This window comes from Sebastes fasciatus, chromosome 3, assembly GCF_043250625.1.
Source record: "Sebastes fasciatus isolate fSebFas1 chromosome 3, fSebFas1.pri, whole genome shotgun sequence".
NCBI classification, from domain to species: domain Eukaryota; kingdom Metazoa; phylum Chordata; class Actinopteri; order Perciformes; family Sebastidae; genus Sebastes; species Sebastes fasciatus.
The window spans coordinates 41,103,464-41,122,657 of NC_133797.1; the positions used below are offsets into that span (position 1 = coordinate 41,103,464).

The window sequence follows — 19,194 nt, forward strand, 5'->3', positions numbered from 1 at the left end:
ACACATATAAATCTACCGTGTCGGTTTCCCATGCGCGCTCGCGTGTGGCTACGCTGTTCAGACTCAGACTCCAACACAAACTACACGGAAGCACCAAAACCGCGAAGTTCTATCTAGTGAAGCCCGTCTGTTAAACAGTGTCAACTCTTCCTGCTCCAGCCCCCCGACCACGGCCAGAACACACAGGGGAGACCGTAGCTTTGGTCTCCAGGACCGGAGTCTCTGGTCCTCTGCCTGCTTGCTTTCACTCACACACCGCGCGCGTTCTCGCGCTCCACTCTCACGTGCATGCTGCTCACTCCACACTGCAGAAGAGTTAGTTTAGCTCTGAGAATATCTAGTGAATGTACAGTGGACGTTTGTGCAGAAATAACTGCTGCAGCTCCTCCAGACCAACAGAGGTTTCCCGTGTCTTGTGAAGTGACGGGGCTCCGCAGAGAGAAACGTTATCGTCTCCGACCAAAACTCCGGTGTCTCCCCTGTTCCCTCCGGCTGCGGTCAGGAGGCTGAGGCAGGAAAAGCCAACACTAGGATCAGATCTAAATCATGTTCATGGAGAGACCTTCGTCTGGTCAGCTAACATTACTGCCAAGCAGCTGAAATATAGAGTGATATTGTGGTTTTGTCTGACGTGTGTCGCCTCACTGTTTTGAGCGATGCTCCTTCATGTCTATTTAGAGCGAGCAAGCGCAAGCCCGACGCTGACTTTCGTTGACTTAAAGGCCACAGGTGTCGCTGTTAACGAGCAATTCTGAAAGTTACAAACAGTCTCATCAAAGGGGAACAAGGGACATTTTTAAAACATTGATATTAGTCTGGAGGCTATATATCATGATGGAAAAAATACTGCAACTTGCTCATGTACGCACATATTGCAAGGGAGCGCCGGGAAACCACAAGGTGGCAGCGTCATCACGGTAAACATTAACTGCTTGTCAGTGGTGATATGAATGGAGTATAGAATTTCAACAACATTTGCAATATAAATAAACACGCTGTCACTTCCTGAATTTATTTTATGTGTTAGCAATAAACACTTGTGAGACAGGGAACCTGTGTCTTACCTCTCTGACTTCTTTCGTCTTCCAGTAATTATAGCTTATGCAAGTGCTGTCCACTGGAACGGAGAAATCCATGACAGGAATCCTGTCAACTAATTCCATAAATACAGTCCTAGACTTTTTTTGACCACGTATAGCACAGATGGAAATAATCCGAGATGTCGTGGATCTCTCCGTTTCAATGGACAGCACTTGCATAAACTACAACTACTGGAAAATGAAAGAAGTCAGAGAGGTAAAACACAGTTTCCTTGTCTCATAAGTGTTTATTGTTAACACATAAAATACATCCAGGAAGTGACAGCATGTTTATTTAGATTGCAAATGTTGCTGATTCTATACTCTATTCATATCACCACTGACAGGCAGTTAATGTTTACCGTGATGACGCTGCCACCTTGTGGTTTCCCGGGGCGTCCTCTCAATATGTGCGTAGATGAGCAAATTGCAGTTTTTTTATGTAGTTATATACTTATTTAGCTTATATAGTTTTTTAGCCTCCAAAATAATATGAATGTTTTCAAAATGGCTGTTGTTCACCTTTAATAAACAAACTTCAGCCAGATCATTAAATGTTCAATAAGACAGTCAGACAGGAAAATCAGCTAATTCTTGTTTATTAAAGCAGGAGAGTTAAAATAAAGGAACATTTTCATCACAGACTGAATGATGAATTCACTACCAACACTTTAACTCTTCTCTGTGACCATCTGAGCTTCAGTGTCGGCCAAGTCTGGATATTCTTCACCAACAATCAACACATGATTTTAGTAATAAAGTAATGTCTCCACAGAGAGAAGAAGAGGAGTCATGCTTCTGTGGAGGAGCCGATGTCCAGATCCAGAACAACACCTGGACCTCAGACAGCCAGTCAGACCAGAACAAGACCTGGACCTCAGACAGCCAGTCAGACCAGAACAAGACCTGGACCTCAGACAGCCAGTCAGACCAGAACAAGACCTGGACCTCAGACAGCCAGTCAGACCAGAACAAGACCTGGACCTCAGACAGCCAGTCAGACCAGCACTGTACAATGTAAGACTGTAGATGTGTCTGCTGATGTCTTCATGTCTGGAAACAGGACTTGTTGTTTTAATACACTGACTATTGTTGTGACAACCGTTTAAGATCTGCTCCACCAGACATATCTGCTCTGCATCACTTCCTTTCTGAATCTGAACCCAAAAGAAATACTTATATATTTGTATTCTTTGTTTTTATGATAGCACTCCGTCTTTGCATTAACAATCAGAATGCAGATTGTTTTCCATCTGATGGAGAACTATTAAAGTCTGTGTAAAGCAACAACATCACTGTTCTATCACAGACAGACAGTCACACTGACTAACAGCCAGACAGCAGCCTGAGACACAACAAGAGACACAGACTTTGAACAACAGCCCACATTAGCTTTCCTGCTAAAGTCTCCTTCTCTAACTGACAAACACACGTCTGGTCCTGCAGAGCGACACGTTGAACAAGAGACCAAACAAACACCCACTGAGGAAAGCTGCACTGCTAACATCAGTTTCCAGGCTACAGTAGAATGATAATTAGCTCGTCAGTTGCAGCACATTCAAAATCTTAAAAAGTGTTATGATATAATATCTAATATCAACATTGGTTAGTTTAGGTGCTTAACAGGGTCCTGTCACTTCAGTTCCTCTGCTACAAAACACTGTTCATGGTTCTTTGTTAGAGGTGCTATTCAGTAAATACAGGTCTACACAACAACACATGACCATATTCTGCATTATTTGATGAGTTTTAAATGTTACAGGGCGGTAGGAACAGCCACAGTGAGCTGTTTAGATGAAGAGCTGCTGGCGAGCAGCTGAGGCTCCGCCTCCTTTGCTGTCAATCAAACATGTACACCAACACACAGTCAGAGGCTGAGAGGAAAAGGAGCATTTATGATGCTTCTCTTTAAAAATAATAACTATTAACAATTAATGTAAAAAACACTTTGATGTTAGTTTTAACTTCAAGAAGGGATGATGACTTTATAATCTTTACTTCTTTATATGTTCTTATATTGATTTTCATATTGGCAATAAAATAATAAGTTTCTGAGTTTTGTCTCAAACTTGTCTCTCTCTTTGAGCAGATAGAGGTCTGCAGGAGGTTGTAGATGAACATAAGATCAGTCTGAAGAAGAGATGTGAATGTGTGACTGAAGGAACTGATGAAACAGGAAGTGGAACCCTCCTCAACAGGATCTACACTGAGCTCTACATCACAGAGGGACAGAGTGAAGAGGTTAATACCCAACATGAGGTGAGGCAGCTTGAGACAGCTTCCAAGAAGAACACCCTCCATGACGCTCCAATCAAGTGCCACGACATCTTTAAAGCCTTACCTGACCAACAGGGACACATCAGAGTCGTAATGACGAACGGCGTCGCTGGCGTTGGAAAAACCTTCTCAGTGCAGAAGTTCACTCTGGACTGGGCAGAGGGCTTGGAAAATCAAGATGTCAGTCTGGTGGTTCTGCTTTCGTTCAGGGAGCTGAACTTGATCAGAGATGAGCAGTACAGTCTTCTCATGCTGCTCCATGTTTTCCATCCAACATTACAGAAGGTCACAGCAGAGAAGCTCGCTGTCTGTAAAGTTCTGTTCATCTTTGACGGCCTGGATGAAAGCAGACTTTCACTGGATTTCCACAACAACAAGGTTGTGTCTGATGTCACCCAGAAGTCATCAGTCAACGTGCTGTTGACAAACCTCATCCAGGGGAATCTGCTTCCCTCAGCTCTCGTCTGGATAACTACACGACCTGCAGCGGCCAATCAGATCCCTCCTGCATGTGTTGACAGGGTAACAGAAGTACGAGGCTTCACTGACGCCCAGAAGGAGGAGTACTTCAGGAGGAGAGTCAGTGATGAAGAGCTGTCCAGCAGAATCATCTCACACATCAAGACATCCAGGAGCCTCCACATCATGTGTCTAATCCCAGTCTTCTGCTGGATCACTGCTACAGTTCTGGACCACATGTTGACTACAGACCAGAGAGGTGAGCTGCCCAAGACCCTGACTGACATGTACTCACACTTCCTGTTGGTTCAGACAAAGAGGAAGAAGCAGAAGTATGGTGAGGGACATGAGACAAGTCCACAGGAGCTGACGGAGGCTGACAGGAAAGTTCTTCTGAAGCTGGGGAGGCTGGCGTTTGAACAGCTGGAGAAAGGAAACATCATGTTCTACCAAGAAGACCTGGAGCGGTGTGGTCTGGATGTCACAGAGGCCTCGGTGTACTCAGGAGTTTGTACAGAGATCTTCAAAAGAGAGTGTGTGATGTTCCAGAAAACAGTCTACTGCTTTCTTCACCTGAGCATTCAGGAGTTTCTGGCTGCAGTCTACATGTTCCACTGTTACACAGCCAGCAACACAGAGGTACTGGAGGCCTTCCTGGGAGAAGACTTCAAGCACAAAGAGTCAAACCCAAAGTCTTTTCTCAAGAACATCTCTAAGTATTTTGGAAGCCGTGCTAGTCGTGGCAACAATGACCATTACCCATCTCTGGTTGTCTTCCTGAAGAGAGCCATGGAGAAATCCCTTGAAAGTAAAAATGGCCACCTGGACCTGTTTGTTCGCTTCCTTCATGGCCTCTCTCTGGAGTCCAACCAGAAGCTCTTAGGAGGTCTGCTGGGTCGGACAGACAACTGTCCAGAAATCATCCAGAGAATCATCAACAACCTGAAGGAAATGAACAGAGATAATATCTCTCCTGACAGAAGCATCAACATCTTCCACTGTCTGACGGAGATGAACGACCACTCGGTACATCAGGAGATCCAAGAGTTCCTGAAGTCAGAGAACAGATCAGAGAAGGAACTCTCTGATATCCACTGCTCAGCTCTGGCCTACATGCTGCAGATGTCAGAGGAGGTTCTGGATGAGTTGGACCTGGAGAAGTACAACACAACACGAGACGGACGACTAAGACTGATTCCAGCTGTGAGGAACTGCAGAAAAGCTCAGTAAGTCCAGATGTGATTAACTTTATAGATCAGTGTAGATTAGTAGTTTAGTTCTTCAAATATACCGACTATAAATTATTCTTAAAATATAATATTCTTATAAGTGTTCCACGTGTTTATTACATAAATATGTCAGTTGTATTTTGTCACAGATGTTCTTGAGCTGTTTCAAATGTTGAGTTCAAAATGTTTCAGTAGGTTGTGTTTCTAGCTGTCAAGTTAATGAACACTTATTCTATTTATTTAGAATAATTGTTACATTTTAAAGTTTTTTCTGATTTATGTTTTTGGGTGATGGAGACGACATGTGAACCTGGTAAAACAAATGAAAAGAACAAAAGCTCAGCTGGCTGGTGTAGCGCTGGGTCTAACCGGTGTAACGGCAGCAACAGAAGGTTTGCTGATCCGGCGGGGAGTCGGGGCGGTCCTGGCATCAAAGTCCTGGTGCTGGGGTTTGCACTGGCTGAATTTGAGCTAACCGCTAACTGGGGGTACGTCTCCTGGAGTTGCCGCACACTCTACTCCCAGCGAAGCAGCCTCCCGGCGTCGAGGAGGACGAGGCAGGGGTGGGAGTCGATTTCTCATTTCTGCTTCTTCTAATTTAATCCAGACGGTCCGTTCAGAGCAGGTCTGTTCAGAACGGGCCAAATGCTTGGCTTGTGGTGTTGCTGCTTGCAGCTACTCACGGTTAGGAACACCGGTGAAATACACTTAGCGGAGGTCATTTCCAAATAGGTGTATTAGTTGCTTGCTTTGACATAACCACCACGGTTATAAAGTAGAGCAATCTAAAGTTTTAACATTAGCATTAGCTTGGGTTGTGCCAGTGTAACATATTTCAATCCGGTTTGATATTAAGCAAAACGTCGGACTGGACTGGTGTACCGAATTTTACCACTAGGTGTCGCACTTGACTCAGCAGCAGCAGAGCGCCCATGAATGAGAGTGGAGCGACTCCAGTCCACTTGGTGGCAGTAATGCACCTCTAAGCTGGTTTGCTAACCGCCAATAAACACTAAAGAAGAAGAAGAAGAAGCGACACCTGGGTTGCGTTCGAAAAGTCAAATAATGACGTCCTAACGTCTTTCCCTAACCACTTCTCCTTGACCTCGATGGAAAACGTCATGAGGTCAAAGAAAGATGAGAAGGAGAATTCATAAGGAGTTAGGAAAAGACAACTGCGCTGTTAGGAGAATCCGACTGCACTTTCACTAGACTCCGTCATTATGATGCGACGGCGGCGGATGTGACAAACCGGTTTAAGCTCGTACACCGGACCGCACCGGCAAAACCGAAAATGTATCCAACTCTAGCATTAGCCACCGTAAACTACTGGTCATACGAGACAAAGATAGTCGTTGTAAAACCCCTGAGTGTGTTTAATCGAGCAATGGTGCATTTTATTGCTCATGAATTCAAGTTGTGTTCCATAATTGTGTTTTTAAGTCTTTCCTTTTATTCTGTTCCTCACAGAAGGAAACTCAGGTGTTTCTCTCTCTTGTTGCTGTAGAGAAGAGTAGTAGCAGGAAATACACAGCTTCCACCAATAACAGCGGTCTGATGAATATATAACAGCAGAATGGTAGAATTCAGACTTTTTAAGAGATCTTATACACACCAAAGATCAATGTTATGTTTTTAATGCTGATACACTGATAACATCTTTCTGATGACATTATGTTGAAAATAATGCAACCTTATTGGTTGATTAATTGTGTTTGTGAGCTGAATACGTTTGATGCTCAGAAAGAGTGTTAATGACAAAACGCCATGCAGTCATTAAAATATCTAATTATATGAATGGTTAATTATGTACAGGTCTAATATTATTACACAATTTTGTTTCATTTCTCTGCCGTTTGGCAGCAGTCAGTGAATTTTCCCATTTATGGACGTGAACCTGACAGCAGCAGGTACCTAGCAAAGAGAGGTCATCTTTATCAACTATATTATTATTACTTATTCACTGAGTTTTAAAAATGCTTTTCTAATCAAGAAGGCCTTATGCTAACTTTGTGGAGACAGACCTGGGATCAGATCACACTGACAGACTGGACATTATGGAAGCCTCAATGTAACTACATGTTCTCTCTCTTCATCTGCAAGATTAAAGAAAAACAAAGATTAAAAGTCTGCAGGTTTGAGAGAGAGTGATGAGAATTATTGTTTCATGTCAAACAGTGAGATAAGATTAGCTGAACCAGTGATGTGAGGAGCAAATGTTAATCAGAGAAGTAAATATCAAACTGTTTAGTCATCAAATGCATGAAGTAATTAAACTGTCCTCTTTCATAATAACATATTTGTAAATTTTGTGTCATGACAGACTTTCTGACTGTAGACTCTCAGATACTCACTGTGAAGTTGTGGGCTCAGCTCTGAAGTCCAACCCCTCCCATCTGAGAGAGCTGGACCTGAGTGACAACTACCTGAAGGATTCAGGAGTGAAACTGCTGTCTGCCGGACTGGAGAGTCCAAACTGTAGACTGGAGACTCTGAGGTCAGTTCACTGACTCTAGCTTATGTAGTTTGTACACACACTCTCTCTGCACACTGGCTCTGCTCCAGATGGCTCTAGAGAGGGACATTCATGTTTTCACGTCGGCCACCATAGCTCTCCAACAGAGGCTTCAGTTGGTCGCAATCTCCTCACCTCACCACTAGATACCGCCAGATCCTACACTCTGGACCTTTAACCACAGACCTTATTTCAGGTATCTAACTTAAAACCCATTGACTTCCAGACGAGGAAACAGGAAGTGCTAAAATACTGACTCAGTTCTGGTTTTTAGGACTCATTCCTGTAGGTCTCTATTTGAACATGACTAAAGATGCAGCACTCTTCAACAAACACGTATTGCACCAACTTAAAGGCACATAAGTGATGATTATGAACGACACCACCAAATTAGAGGTTTCTATGGTTCTAAGTTATTCCTGCGTTCTTTTTGACAGCAGATCTAACTGTGCTCTGTTTTCATGTCAGTATTGTCTAATTATTTGAAGCTGCAGACATTTAGATTGAAACAAGAACCAAATAAATATTCTGCATCAGAAACATCTTTGCAGGTTCATATTGTTTTCAAGTGTATCTCAATACAATACTCACATGTTCATATGTACATTCAAAGAGTTATTGATGTCTGTCATCATTCCTTCTGTCTGTGAAGCCATCCCCGTTTAACCTGAGTGTTACGAGATGAGGACTAAATCCACGGTCTTGTTCTGTGTAAAATGACCTGTAAAGTTGATCTTAAACTAATCGGAGGCTTCAGCAGTCTGAGTTAGATGTATTAGGGCTGGGTGACTTGGACAAAATCAAATATCACAATATTTTTGACCAAATACTTTGATATAGATATTGAGACGATATTGTAGGGTTGACCATTGGTGCTTTCACTAAGTATTTACACAATGAGATTTCTGATAAATAACTATCAGTAATGTGGATCTCATGACGAAGTGTAAATGACAAATAATAGAACAGTCTGGTAAGTTCAGAAAATGACATCACTTTACTGTAATGTAGCCTTTAAAACCAGGGAAAGACAACACTTGTGCCATATCACAATATCAACAATCTAAGAGGATATCTCGTCTCATATCACGATATCGATATGATATGTATATATTGCCTAGCCTTAGTATGTATCCAGTCAGTATGTTGTGTTTGACAGTTTCCTTGTTGAGCTGCAGGAGGATTAGTAACTCAAAAAGGGAAGTTGGTACTAAACAGTCTGTGACTTTGGTAGACATAAGGGGTGGCAAAAAAATCGATTCACCTATGTATCGCTTTTTTTTTTTTTTTACGATTTCTAAATCGATGTTTTAAAGTCGATATATCTGCTTCATTTGAGTCTATGTGGAGGTAGAAGGAAGTTAACGCTTTAATTATTGTAGTCTGAGTAACGTGACGTCATATCCGTTCCACCCAAAAAAAACGCAGCGAGCCGAAAAGAGAAAGTATAAAACGTTGGAGGGTCAGCGTGGATACGACCTGCACCCTCACATGTTAAATCCAGCGTGTTAAACACTACACATCCAGTAAAGGATGGAAACACTTTGGGTTTCACACATTTGCAGGAAAAGCAGAGCTAGACATCACGGCTAAAGCTGCATGCTAACTCTGTCACAGACAGGAAACGTTATCGTATTGCGGTAACGTGCGGACGAGCCAGCCGTCGCTCTCGTCTCCTTGGTCAAATGGGCCGACGCTACGACTGTAGAGCACCCATATACTGACATTTCTGTTCTCTGCATTGAAACGGCCCCGATGGAGCTGACCATGGATGTATAAAGAGAACGGAGCTGACGGGAGAGCTAGAGACCACCTTGGAGAAGTTAGAGGAAGTAGACACGCGGGACTACGTCCGCTTTTCTGTAACTGTATATACAAAGTAGATATATGGAAATAAGATTGATTAGATTATATTCATCAGAAGTATAAAAAATCCATCCATCATCTGCAACCGCTTATTCCGTTAGGGGTCGCGGAGGGGCTTGAGCCAATCCCAGCTGACATTGGGCGAAGGCGGGGTACACCCCGGACAGGTCTCCAGACCATCGCAGGGCTTACACATAGAGACAGACAACCGTTCACACTCACATTCACACCTATGGGACATTTAGAGTCAACAATAAACCTAACCTGCATGTCTTTGGACTGTGGGAGGAAACCTGAGAAATCCCACGCTAACACGGGGGGAACATGCAAACTCCACACATAAGGGCCCCAAGCCGGATTCGAAGCTGCGACCCTCTTGCTGTGAGGCACCAGTGCTAACCACTGCACCTCGTTTTTACTTCGATTTCTGGGTTGCTGGGTAAAAAATGTAATGTTGTAGTGTTAAAAAAGTTAACAAAAATCACAATTCTATCACAATACCTATCGAATCGGGATAGTATTGAATCAGGAGATAGTTGAATCGCCCCAGCCCTAGTAAACACCCACTTGATTTGTCGGACTCAGACTGCTGAATCTTCATATTAGTTTCAGTTGAACTTATGAAGTCATTTCTTACAGTGTAGTTGTGTTATGAAGGGACCACTTCACAGGAGGAATGATTACTGCCACCAATAACTCTTTTAATGTACATATGACATGTGGCTGTACAAATGTGGACCTTTCCTGTAAATGACATAAACCTGCTAAGCTGCCAGATACAGTGAGAAGAAGGCCATGTAATAAATGAAGTAATGAAGTCCAACAAGTCTGATTTAATATTGATCCTCTAATTCTAGAGTTGACAGAGATCAGCAGCATGTTATTGATGTGTGTTGACATGAATAGGTGTATGAATGTTGTGGTGACATTTGGATGCCACTCCCTCGGTGGAGGTTTGTGACGGGAGAGGAAATCTACAACAAGGTTCCATTCCCCTGGTAGATACATTGCCCGTAGGCTGGTCAGGCGAGGGCCTGGGACGCTCGCAGCAACCTTGCAGATTTGGTGCCCCTTTGGTGGTTTATATAAAACACGGTCGAGTTGTTATCCGACCAGATGAGCACATGCTTCCATCTCAGGTATGGCAGGAAGTGCTTGAGTATTAGGTGCACTGCCCATAGCTCCAACACAATGACATGCTCTGTGCGGTCCTGAGCTGACCACTGTCCCCGAGCAGTCTTGTTCTGCCACACTACATCCCAGCTGGGGGGGGGGCATGTCCCTGCGAAGACCGGAGAACTGCTGCCTGGTCTGGTCAGCTTGGACAGTCTGCTCAAGCACCTGTAGGGCAGCCATCCCGAACAGCTGCCCTGGTTCCACTGGGACAGTACGGAGGGTCCTCCGACATGTCTCTGACAAGGCCGACTGCGCCAGCCAAACCTGGCGACGAGTCTGAACCAGAGTGGACATCAGACGTCCAAGTTCCCTCGACATCAGGGCAAATGCCTGCAACGACGCATCACCATGCGAGCCGCTGTATCATAGGCCTTAGAAGGAGATCATCTGTGACCCGACATTGGGGTCAGGGGCACATGGCCTCTGACCTCAGAGTCTCGTCAGGAGAAATTATGAGGGAAGCAGACGTGAGGCGAGAAAGAGAACCTTAGTGTCCCTCCAGCATGCATGCAGCTCCCTCAGATATTCATCGGAGGGAGGCACTGAATGGGGGGCCAGGAGGAGCAGCTTCATCTGGGCTATCTCTGCATTAAGCAGATCCACCTTATAAGACTGGATGGTGTACCCGCAGCCTCTGCGGCCCGTCGCTTGGAATGGGTAGTTTGGGCTGGGGCCAGCTGCCCTGACAAGGGGAGGCCAGCATCACCCATCAGGTCAGGAGTTCCCACCCCAGCCAGTCTAGCAGCCCTCACTGCACGAGGCATGATGCTGCAATTCATGCACAGGTCCTCTGAGAGGCCCTCCCTCAGATGTTCAAGGCCGAGACAAGAGGGGCAAAAATCATGGCCATCCTCGGGTTGAAGAGGAGCCATACAGGTGTTGCAGCCATGGGAGTTGAGCATAGTGACGACGACGGAGAAAACTCTGCCACACCAGTTGCTGATGGCTGCTAAAGTCAGTATGAGGGAGAGCACGGTGAAAGGGGAGCAAGGCCACAGCACAGTAGCTGTCAATATCTGAGTCCACCAGATTAGCCTGAGCGAGAGCACTCTGCTAACTGTGAAGGCAGTAACGTTTATAATTAACAATGCATACAGTGATGTTACCAATATCCTTAAACTGGCTGTTGCTAGCGTCACTCTTAGTTAACTTGAGCGAGGGCACTCTGCTAACCGTGAAAACAGAGAAGTTATAACACTACAGTGCGAGGGGAGCGGGGACGCTCTCCTTACTGACACAGCACGCTGTTGAAATCGGTAAACACCGAGCGGACACGCTCTTGTTAGTACATCACTAGATTAGCTTGACCTGAACGCTCTGCTAACTGTGTAAAATAGAAACGGAAAAAACAATGTGTACGTTACAGTGAGATGGAAGCGGGGACGCTCTCCACACTGACACAATATGTTGTCAAATCGGTAAACGCCGAGCGGACACGCTCTCGTTAGTACCCACTAAGTTAGTTTGAGCTAAGCGCTCTGCTAATGTTATAGAGAACAATATAAATCGATCTCACCGATTGATGTTCACATGTGAAGATGGTCCTTATCACGCTGGTGATGACCAGGACAGGAGCGTCCACCATTGTTGTCGGAGAACCAAACGTCAATCAAACACCATGTGAAAGGGGGCAGCTCGTCGCAGCCTTTGGAGGCGAAAACTCCACAACTCCGACCGGTGGTCACAAGGCTACCGGCGACAAGCTTCAAGAAAATTTAGTCGTAGATAGTTTAGCTTTTTTAAGCTAATGCTACCACAGTAGTTAACCTGCGTAAGCGAGAAGATGAGATAGGACTGATCTCAGGGATGACACCGGAACTTATACCTAACCAGGGTCATCCGAGGTCACATGTGACTTTGTTGATATTAATACTCGACCTGCGCGTGACGAAGATATTCAGTGTTGAAGCACTGCCTCTGGCGGTCAGTAAGGATGAAATAGAACCTTAATATATCACAACACCTGACTTCCATCATGTTAAAATAAATCATAAAAAAATACATAAATATAAAGAATACATAAATAATCTCTATTTCAGCTATCAGACAATAACAAATATATTCAGTAATTTTCTTTTCTATAAATTTTATGAAGCTATATGATGCTTTTACTGACTGAAGAGTTTAAACTGAAGATGCTTTGATTTTATGACTCCACTATTCCTAAAATATATATGTTGTAAAAGTCTTTTCTTAAATATCTTTTGTTCACATTTCCCTACTACGTCTTTATTGAAGTAGCAGCACGTTGTCATTAATATTAATGAGAGCTCTGTTTCACTGTTTGTGTTTTACAGTTTTTAACCTGCATCCTGTTGGCTTCAGGTGTTTGGAGTTTACATTTTCTAAACTTCTACATTCTAAACCTTCTTCAGCTCTGAACACATTATTAAACATTGAATGATTTCAAGCTGGAACGTTGTCTTCTAAACTTACATCATTTATTCTTTATTCAGATTGAGTCACTGCAGTTTGTCAGAGATCAGCTGTGCTTCTCTGGCCTCAGCTCTGAAGTCCAACCCCTCCCATCTGAGAGAGCTGGATCTGAGTAACAACAACCTGCAGGATTCAGGAGTGAAGCTCCTGTCTAGTTTTCTGGAGAGTCCACACTGTAGACTGGAGACTCTGAGGTCAGTTCACTGACTCTCTGGTACTATTAGAGATCTTATATGTTTAACTAACAATTGAACCTGATTTATGTACAAACATAACTTACATCCATAAAGTTGTTAATGTCCTTTTCTTCATATTTTCATGTTTCTTGAACTAAATTCAGTCTGCAGTCACTAAAGACCTGTGTTTCTTAAAGAAAGTGTAGAAAATGTCCACTGTTAGTTGTTTAAGTAAATGAATGTTTATCATTGTTGGTAAATGATCACATCTGGATACAGAAGATCCTCTGAACTAATATCTGTTTTACATTGATCAAGTTTACTTCATGAAGTAGAAATATTTCTCTGGTTTCTGATTGTTTCAATGTGTTTTCACAAATAATGTCTGATCATTGATATTGATCCTTCAGCACACACACATAGATGAACACAGAGATCAGCAGCATGTTATTGATGTGTGTTGACATGAACAGCTGTATGAATGTTGTGGTGACATCTGGATGATGTCTGTAGAAGGCTGACATTAAGATGATCCACAATAACACAATGACAAAGTCACTCTACTCATTTTAGGGAAAAGATCATTGATTAGGACATAGTGATGTTGAGCTACATATTTAAAACCTGAACACATCTGATTGGATTATAAAGTGATTTTTATCTTCATCATTTAATCTTTATTCAGATTGAGTGGCTGCAGTTTGTCAGAGATCAGCTGTGCTTCTCTGGCCTCAGCTCTGAAGTCCAACCCCTCCCATCTGAGAGAGCTTGAGCTGAGTGACAACAAGCTGAAGGATTCAGGAGTGAAGCTTTTGTCTGGTTTTCTGGAGAGTCCACACTGTAGACTGGAGACTCTGAGGTCAGACACCATGTTTTACTTGTGTACTGAGATTAATATGATGTGAAAGTTGTGGTGACACTAAACTGTAGACATCAGGCTGATATTATACTGATCCACACTGAGTATCTTAATGCTAAAGTCCATTTTCTTCTTCAGTGGTTTAGTCCATTGACTGTGGCAGAGCTATGATGAGCTACACATTTAAAACCTTCATATATCACAACACCTGACTTCCATCATGTTAAAATAAATTATTAAAAATACATAAATATAAAGAATAAATAAATAATCTCTATTTCAGCTATCAGACAATAACAAATATAATCACTATTTGTTTTTTCTATACATTTTATGAAGCTATATGATGCTTTTACTGACTGAGGAGTTTAAACTGAAGATGCTCTGATTTTATGACTCCACTGTTCCTAAAATATATATGTTGTAGATGTCTTATCTTAAAATATCTTTTGTTCACTTTCCCCCCAAAATCCATCTTGACATATTTGACATCTTTAGAATCTTTGAGATCTTGAGTTGAATCTTGAATCAGTTTCTGTGGTTCTTATTTGTGTTTGGCTGCTCAACATGAGTTTGTATAGATGGATCCACTGGTGGAGCTGTCAGAGTTTGAGGGTGTTTCACATATAGTCCTTTTTAAACAAACCAAACTCGGTCCTCTTAAATTGGACCAAAAAGGGGACCAACAGAAAAGGGACTCAGTTCTGTTTGTGTTCACATTGTTAGTTCATTTGAAAGAGGACTCAGTTCTGTTTCTGGTCCACTTCAGCTCTAATGGGGCCTCAGTCCTCTTTCTGTTCACACTATAGTTGAAGAAGTTGAAGTTTTAATTTCATTTTTGCATTTGTTTATTTTTTTAATGATTTTATTTCAGCTACTTTAACAAATGTAGTAAATTTAAACAGTGACTGAAATGCTGTTAAAACACATTCACTATACACAGCCTATTTAAAAAACTCATTCTGCAGCTGCACCACCATCCTGCTCACTCAGAAATATTAACAGATAATATACAATATTATTATGTTCCATCAGTGCGACCAAACACATCAGGAGTGATAGAGATCATTATTTACTGATCCTACGGGTCTAAGCTTCATACTGCTCTAATTGACAGCTGTCTCAGTCACAGTGTTATAAAAATGAACGTTGCAAAAGAAGGACAAGCCGAGGTTTTATTCTGAGCTGATGGGGACTTGATGCTGTGATGGATTTAAATGTGAGGGCAAAAAACGGTGTTCAAAGAAATGACTGACCGCACATAAAAGCTGTAACTTTAGATAGTCCTTAGTAACAAACTAATATCTTTAAACTCAGACATGAACCTCCGCTAATTAATGCGCTTCGATACGTGCTTTAATACGGACTGAATGAATGAGGAAATAAAGCAGCGTGAGCGTAAGCTGCCATGGTTCCGTGTTGTTTTTCCGGGCGTAAGTGTACAATCGCGTGTGATCTGTCTACGGCAACTCTAGAGGACTAAGATACGATGGCAAAAGGCCAAGCGAACCTGGAGCGCTTTGTGTTCACAATGCACAGATTAAGCGAGCCGCAACGCAGACTGGAATCGAACCGAACTCGGACCACCTCCCGAGGAGGTCTGAGTTCGGTTCGTTTCAGAGGGGTCTGATTCCTTTTGGAGTGTTCACATATGCGCAAAAAATGCTGACTCATCGCTCTGAGTTCGTTTGGAGGGCTGAAAGGGACCAAGTGTGAAAACACCCTAAGAGGTGAAGTCACTACGTCTTTAATGAAGTAGCAGCACGTTGTCATTAATATTAATGAGAGCTCTGTTTCACTGTTTGTATTTGACAGTTTTTAACCTGCATCCTGTTGGCTTCAGGTGTTTGGAGTTTACATTTTCTAAACTTCTATGTTCTAAACCTTCTTCAGCTCTGAACACATTATTAAACATTGAATGATTTCAAGCTGGAACGTTGTCTTCTAAACTTACATCATTTATTCTTTATTCAGATTGAGTCACTGCAGTTTGTCAGAGATCAGCTGTGCTTCTCTGGCCTCAGCTCTGAAGTCCAACCCCTCCCATCTGAGAGAGCTGGAGCTGAGTGACAACAAGCTGAAGGATTCAGGAGTGAAGCTCCTGTCTGGTTTTCTGGAGAGTCCACACTGTAGACTGAAGACTCTGAGGTCAGACACCATGTTTGACTTGTGTACTGAGATTAATATGATATGAAAGTTGTGGTGACACTAAACTGTAGACATCAGGCTGATATTATACTGATCCACACTGAGTCTCTTAATGCTAAAGTCCATTTTCTTCTTCAGTGGTTTAGTCCATTGACTGTGGCAGAGCTATGTTGAGCTACACATTTAAAACCTTAATAAATCACAACACCTGACTTCCATCATGTTAAAATAAATTATTAAAAATACATAAATATAAAGAATAAATAAATAATCTCTATTTCAGCTATCAGACAATAACAAATATAATCACTATTTGTTTTTTCTATACATTTTATGAAGCTATATGATGCTTTTACTGACTGAGGAGTTTAAACTGAAGATGCTCTGATTTTATGACTCCACTGTTCCTAAAATATATATGTTGTAGATGTCTTATCTTAAAATATCTTTTGTTCACTTTCCCCCCAAAATCCATCCTGACATATTTGACATCTTTAGAAACTTTGAGATCTTGAGTTGAATCTTGAATCAGTTTCTGTGGTTCTTATTTGTGTTTGGCTGCTCAACATGAGTTTGTATAGATGGATCCACTGGTGGAGCTGTCAGAGTTTGAGGGTGTTTCACATATAGTCCTTTTTAAACAAACCAAACTCGGTCCTCTTAAATTGGACCAAAAAGGGGACCAACAGAAAAGGGCCTCAGTTCTGTTTGTGTTCACATTGTTAGTTCATTTGAAAGAGGACTCAGTTCTGTTTCTGGTCCACTTCAGCTCTAATGGGGCCTCAGTCCTCTTTCTGTTCACACTATAGTTGAAGAAGTTGAAGTTTTAATTTCATTTTTGCATTTGTTTATTTTTTTAATGATTTTATTTCAGCTACTTTAACAAATGTAGTAAATTTAAACAGTGACTGAAATGCTGTTAAAACACATTCACTATACACAGCCTATTTAAAAAACTCATTCTGCAGCTGCACCACCATCCTGCTCACTCAGAAATATTAACAGATAATATACAATATTATTATGTTCCATCAGTGCGACCAAACACATCAGGAGTGATAGAGATCATTATTTACTGATCCTACGGGTCTAAGCTTCATACTGCTCTAATTGACAGCTGTCTCAGTCACAGTGTTATAAAAATGAACGTTGCAAAAGAAGGACAAGCCGAGGTTTTATTCTGAGCTGATGGGGACTTGATGCTGTGATAGATTTAAATGTGAGGGCAAAAAACGGTGTTCAAAGAAATGACTGACCGCACATAAAAGCTGTAACTTTAGATAGTCCTTAGTAACAAACTAATATCTTTAAATTCAGACATGAACCTCCGCTAATGAATGCGCTTCGATACGCGCTTTAATACGGACTGAATGAATGAGGAAATAAAGCAGCGTGAGCGTAAGCTGCCATGGTTCCGTGGGTGCATGCCAAAGCTCTTACAGTAATTTTCGTTTCCTCGCTCCTCGATCCTCGCTTGAACCGGAAGTTGTTCTGGTGGGCCATATTGAACAGCGTTCCAAAGCCCTTATTTGTGCATCGAGGAGCGAGGATCGAGGATCGAGGAGGCTTGCTGGAGGAGCGAGTCACTTAAAGGGGTTTATATAACCTGACAAACTGACTTAAAATAACTCTCTGCATTCATTAGAAAGATTTGTCTTTTCATGATCTGTTATTTCCCCCGTTAACTTTTATTAATGAAACTATTAAAGTCAGAGAGAGAAGGAGAGTCTGTCTGTCAGCAACAAACACCTTTTACATCATTTATCCTCATTTCCATTCAGTCACATGAGGCTGATAATTCCTGAATGTCGGGTTTGATATACATCATTTACATTTTCCCTTTAGCCTAATAAATAATGTCCAGTGTTCAAAAAACACCATAGTCATATTCTGAGTTATTAAATAATGAGCTCACAATCAGAATATCAATAACTATAGACGCTAATAATGAATAAATAATATAAAGTTATTGTGCCAGTAGAGATGGTTCCTGAGCCTCTAAGCAGTCCACAGTAGAAATACAGACTGCAGCTTGCACTTGTCTTTATTAGTATTAGTACAGTTCAGACACAAACAGCTGTTAAAGCTGACTGACAGCTGATCCAGATGTGACGTCGCTTCACGTGACATGGTTTCCTTGCGTCTCTCCATGCTTCCCTGGTGGGGGGGACTAAGACGCAAGGAAAAGACGCAAGTGAGGGAAACGGGGATGCAATTAAGAGCTTTGGCATGCACCTAATGTTGTTTTTCCAGGCGTAAGTGTACAAGCGCGTGTGATCTGTCTACGGCAACTCTGGAGGGCTAAAATACAATGGCAAAAGGCCAAGCGAACCTGGAGCGCTTTGTGTTCACAATGCACAGATCAAGCGAGCCGCAACGCAGACTGGAATCGAACCGAACTCGGACCACCTCCCGAGGAGGTCTGAGTTCGGTTCGTTTCAGAGGGGTCTGATTCCTTTTGGAGTGTTCACATATGCGCAAAAAATGCTGACTCATCGCTCTGAGTTCGTTTGGAGGGCTGAAAGGGACCAAGTGTGAAAACACCCTAAGAGGTGAAGTCACTACGTCTTTATTGAAGTAGCAGCACGTTGTCATTAATATTATCTCTTGGTCAGGAGAGAGGGACCGCTGGCAAGCTGCTGCCGCGCCTCCTCAGTGGTTTATTTGATTGTTTTTGCTTCAACTTGTCTGCTGCATAGTGCTTAGACTGTCTGCTTCTTGGCAGAAGTAGTGCAAGAGTTTGGTTGTTCATGTGTGTTTGGCGCTACTGTGTTTTACTTTACACCCGGTAGCTTGGAGCTAATTTCGCCGGTAAAGGGGCCCACCTGTATGGGACTGTCGGGTCTCCCCTGTGCTTACTGTGGCTGGATTCCCTGATCTGGCACACGCCTGGTCGGGGCTGTCTGCTGCCTATCCTGCCTGCTTTCCTGGGTTCCAAGTGATCCTGTGGTTCACAGCACAGTGTGTGGTCTCG

General features: G+C 42.6%; 1 protein-coding gene across 1 annotated transcript in view; it reads left to right on the forward strand.

The window, feature by feature from the left end:
* LOC141762920 (uncharacterized) overlaps positions 1-19,194 on the forward strand; it is an 80,403-nt gene that overhangs the window by 2,822 nt on the left and 58,387 nt on the right. The window contains exons 4-9 of the mRNA XM_074627089.1: positions 1,855-2,096; positions 3,166-5,041; positions 7,368-7,541; positions 13,058-13,231; positions 13,899-14,072; positions 16,047-16,220. Of these exons, the coding sequence (XP_074483190.1) occupies positions 1,855-2,096; positions 3,166-5,041; positions 7,368-7,541; positions 13,058-13,231; positions 13,899-14,072; positions 16,047-16,220 (2,814 nt within the window). The remainder of the gene's footprint in view (positions 1-1,854; positions 2,097-3,165; positions 5,042-7,367; positions 7,542-13,057; positions 13,232-13,898; positions 14,073-16,046; positions 16,221-19,194) is intronic.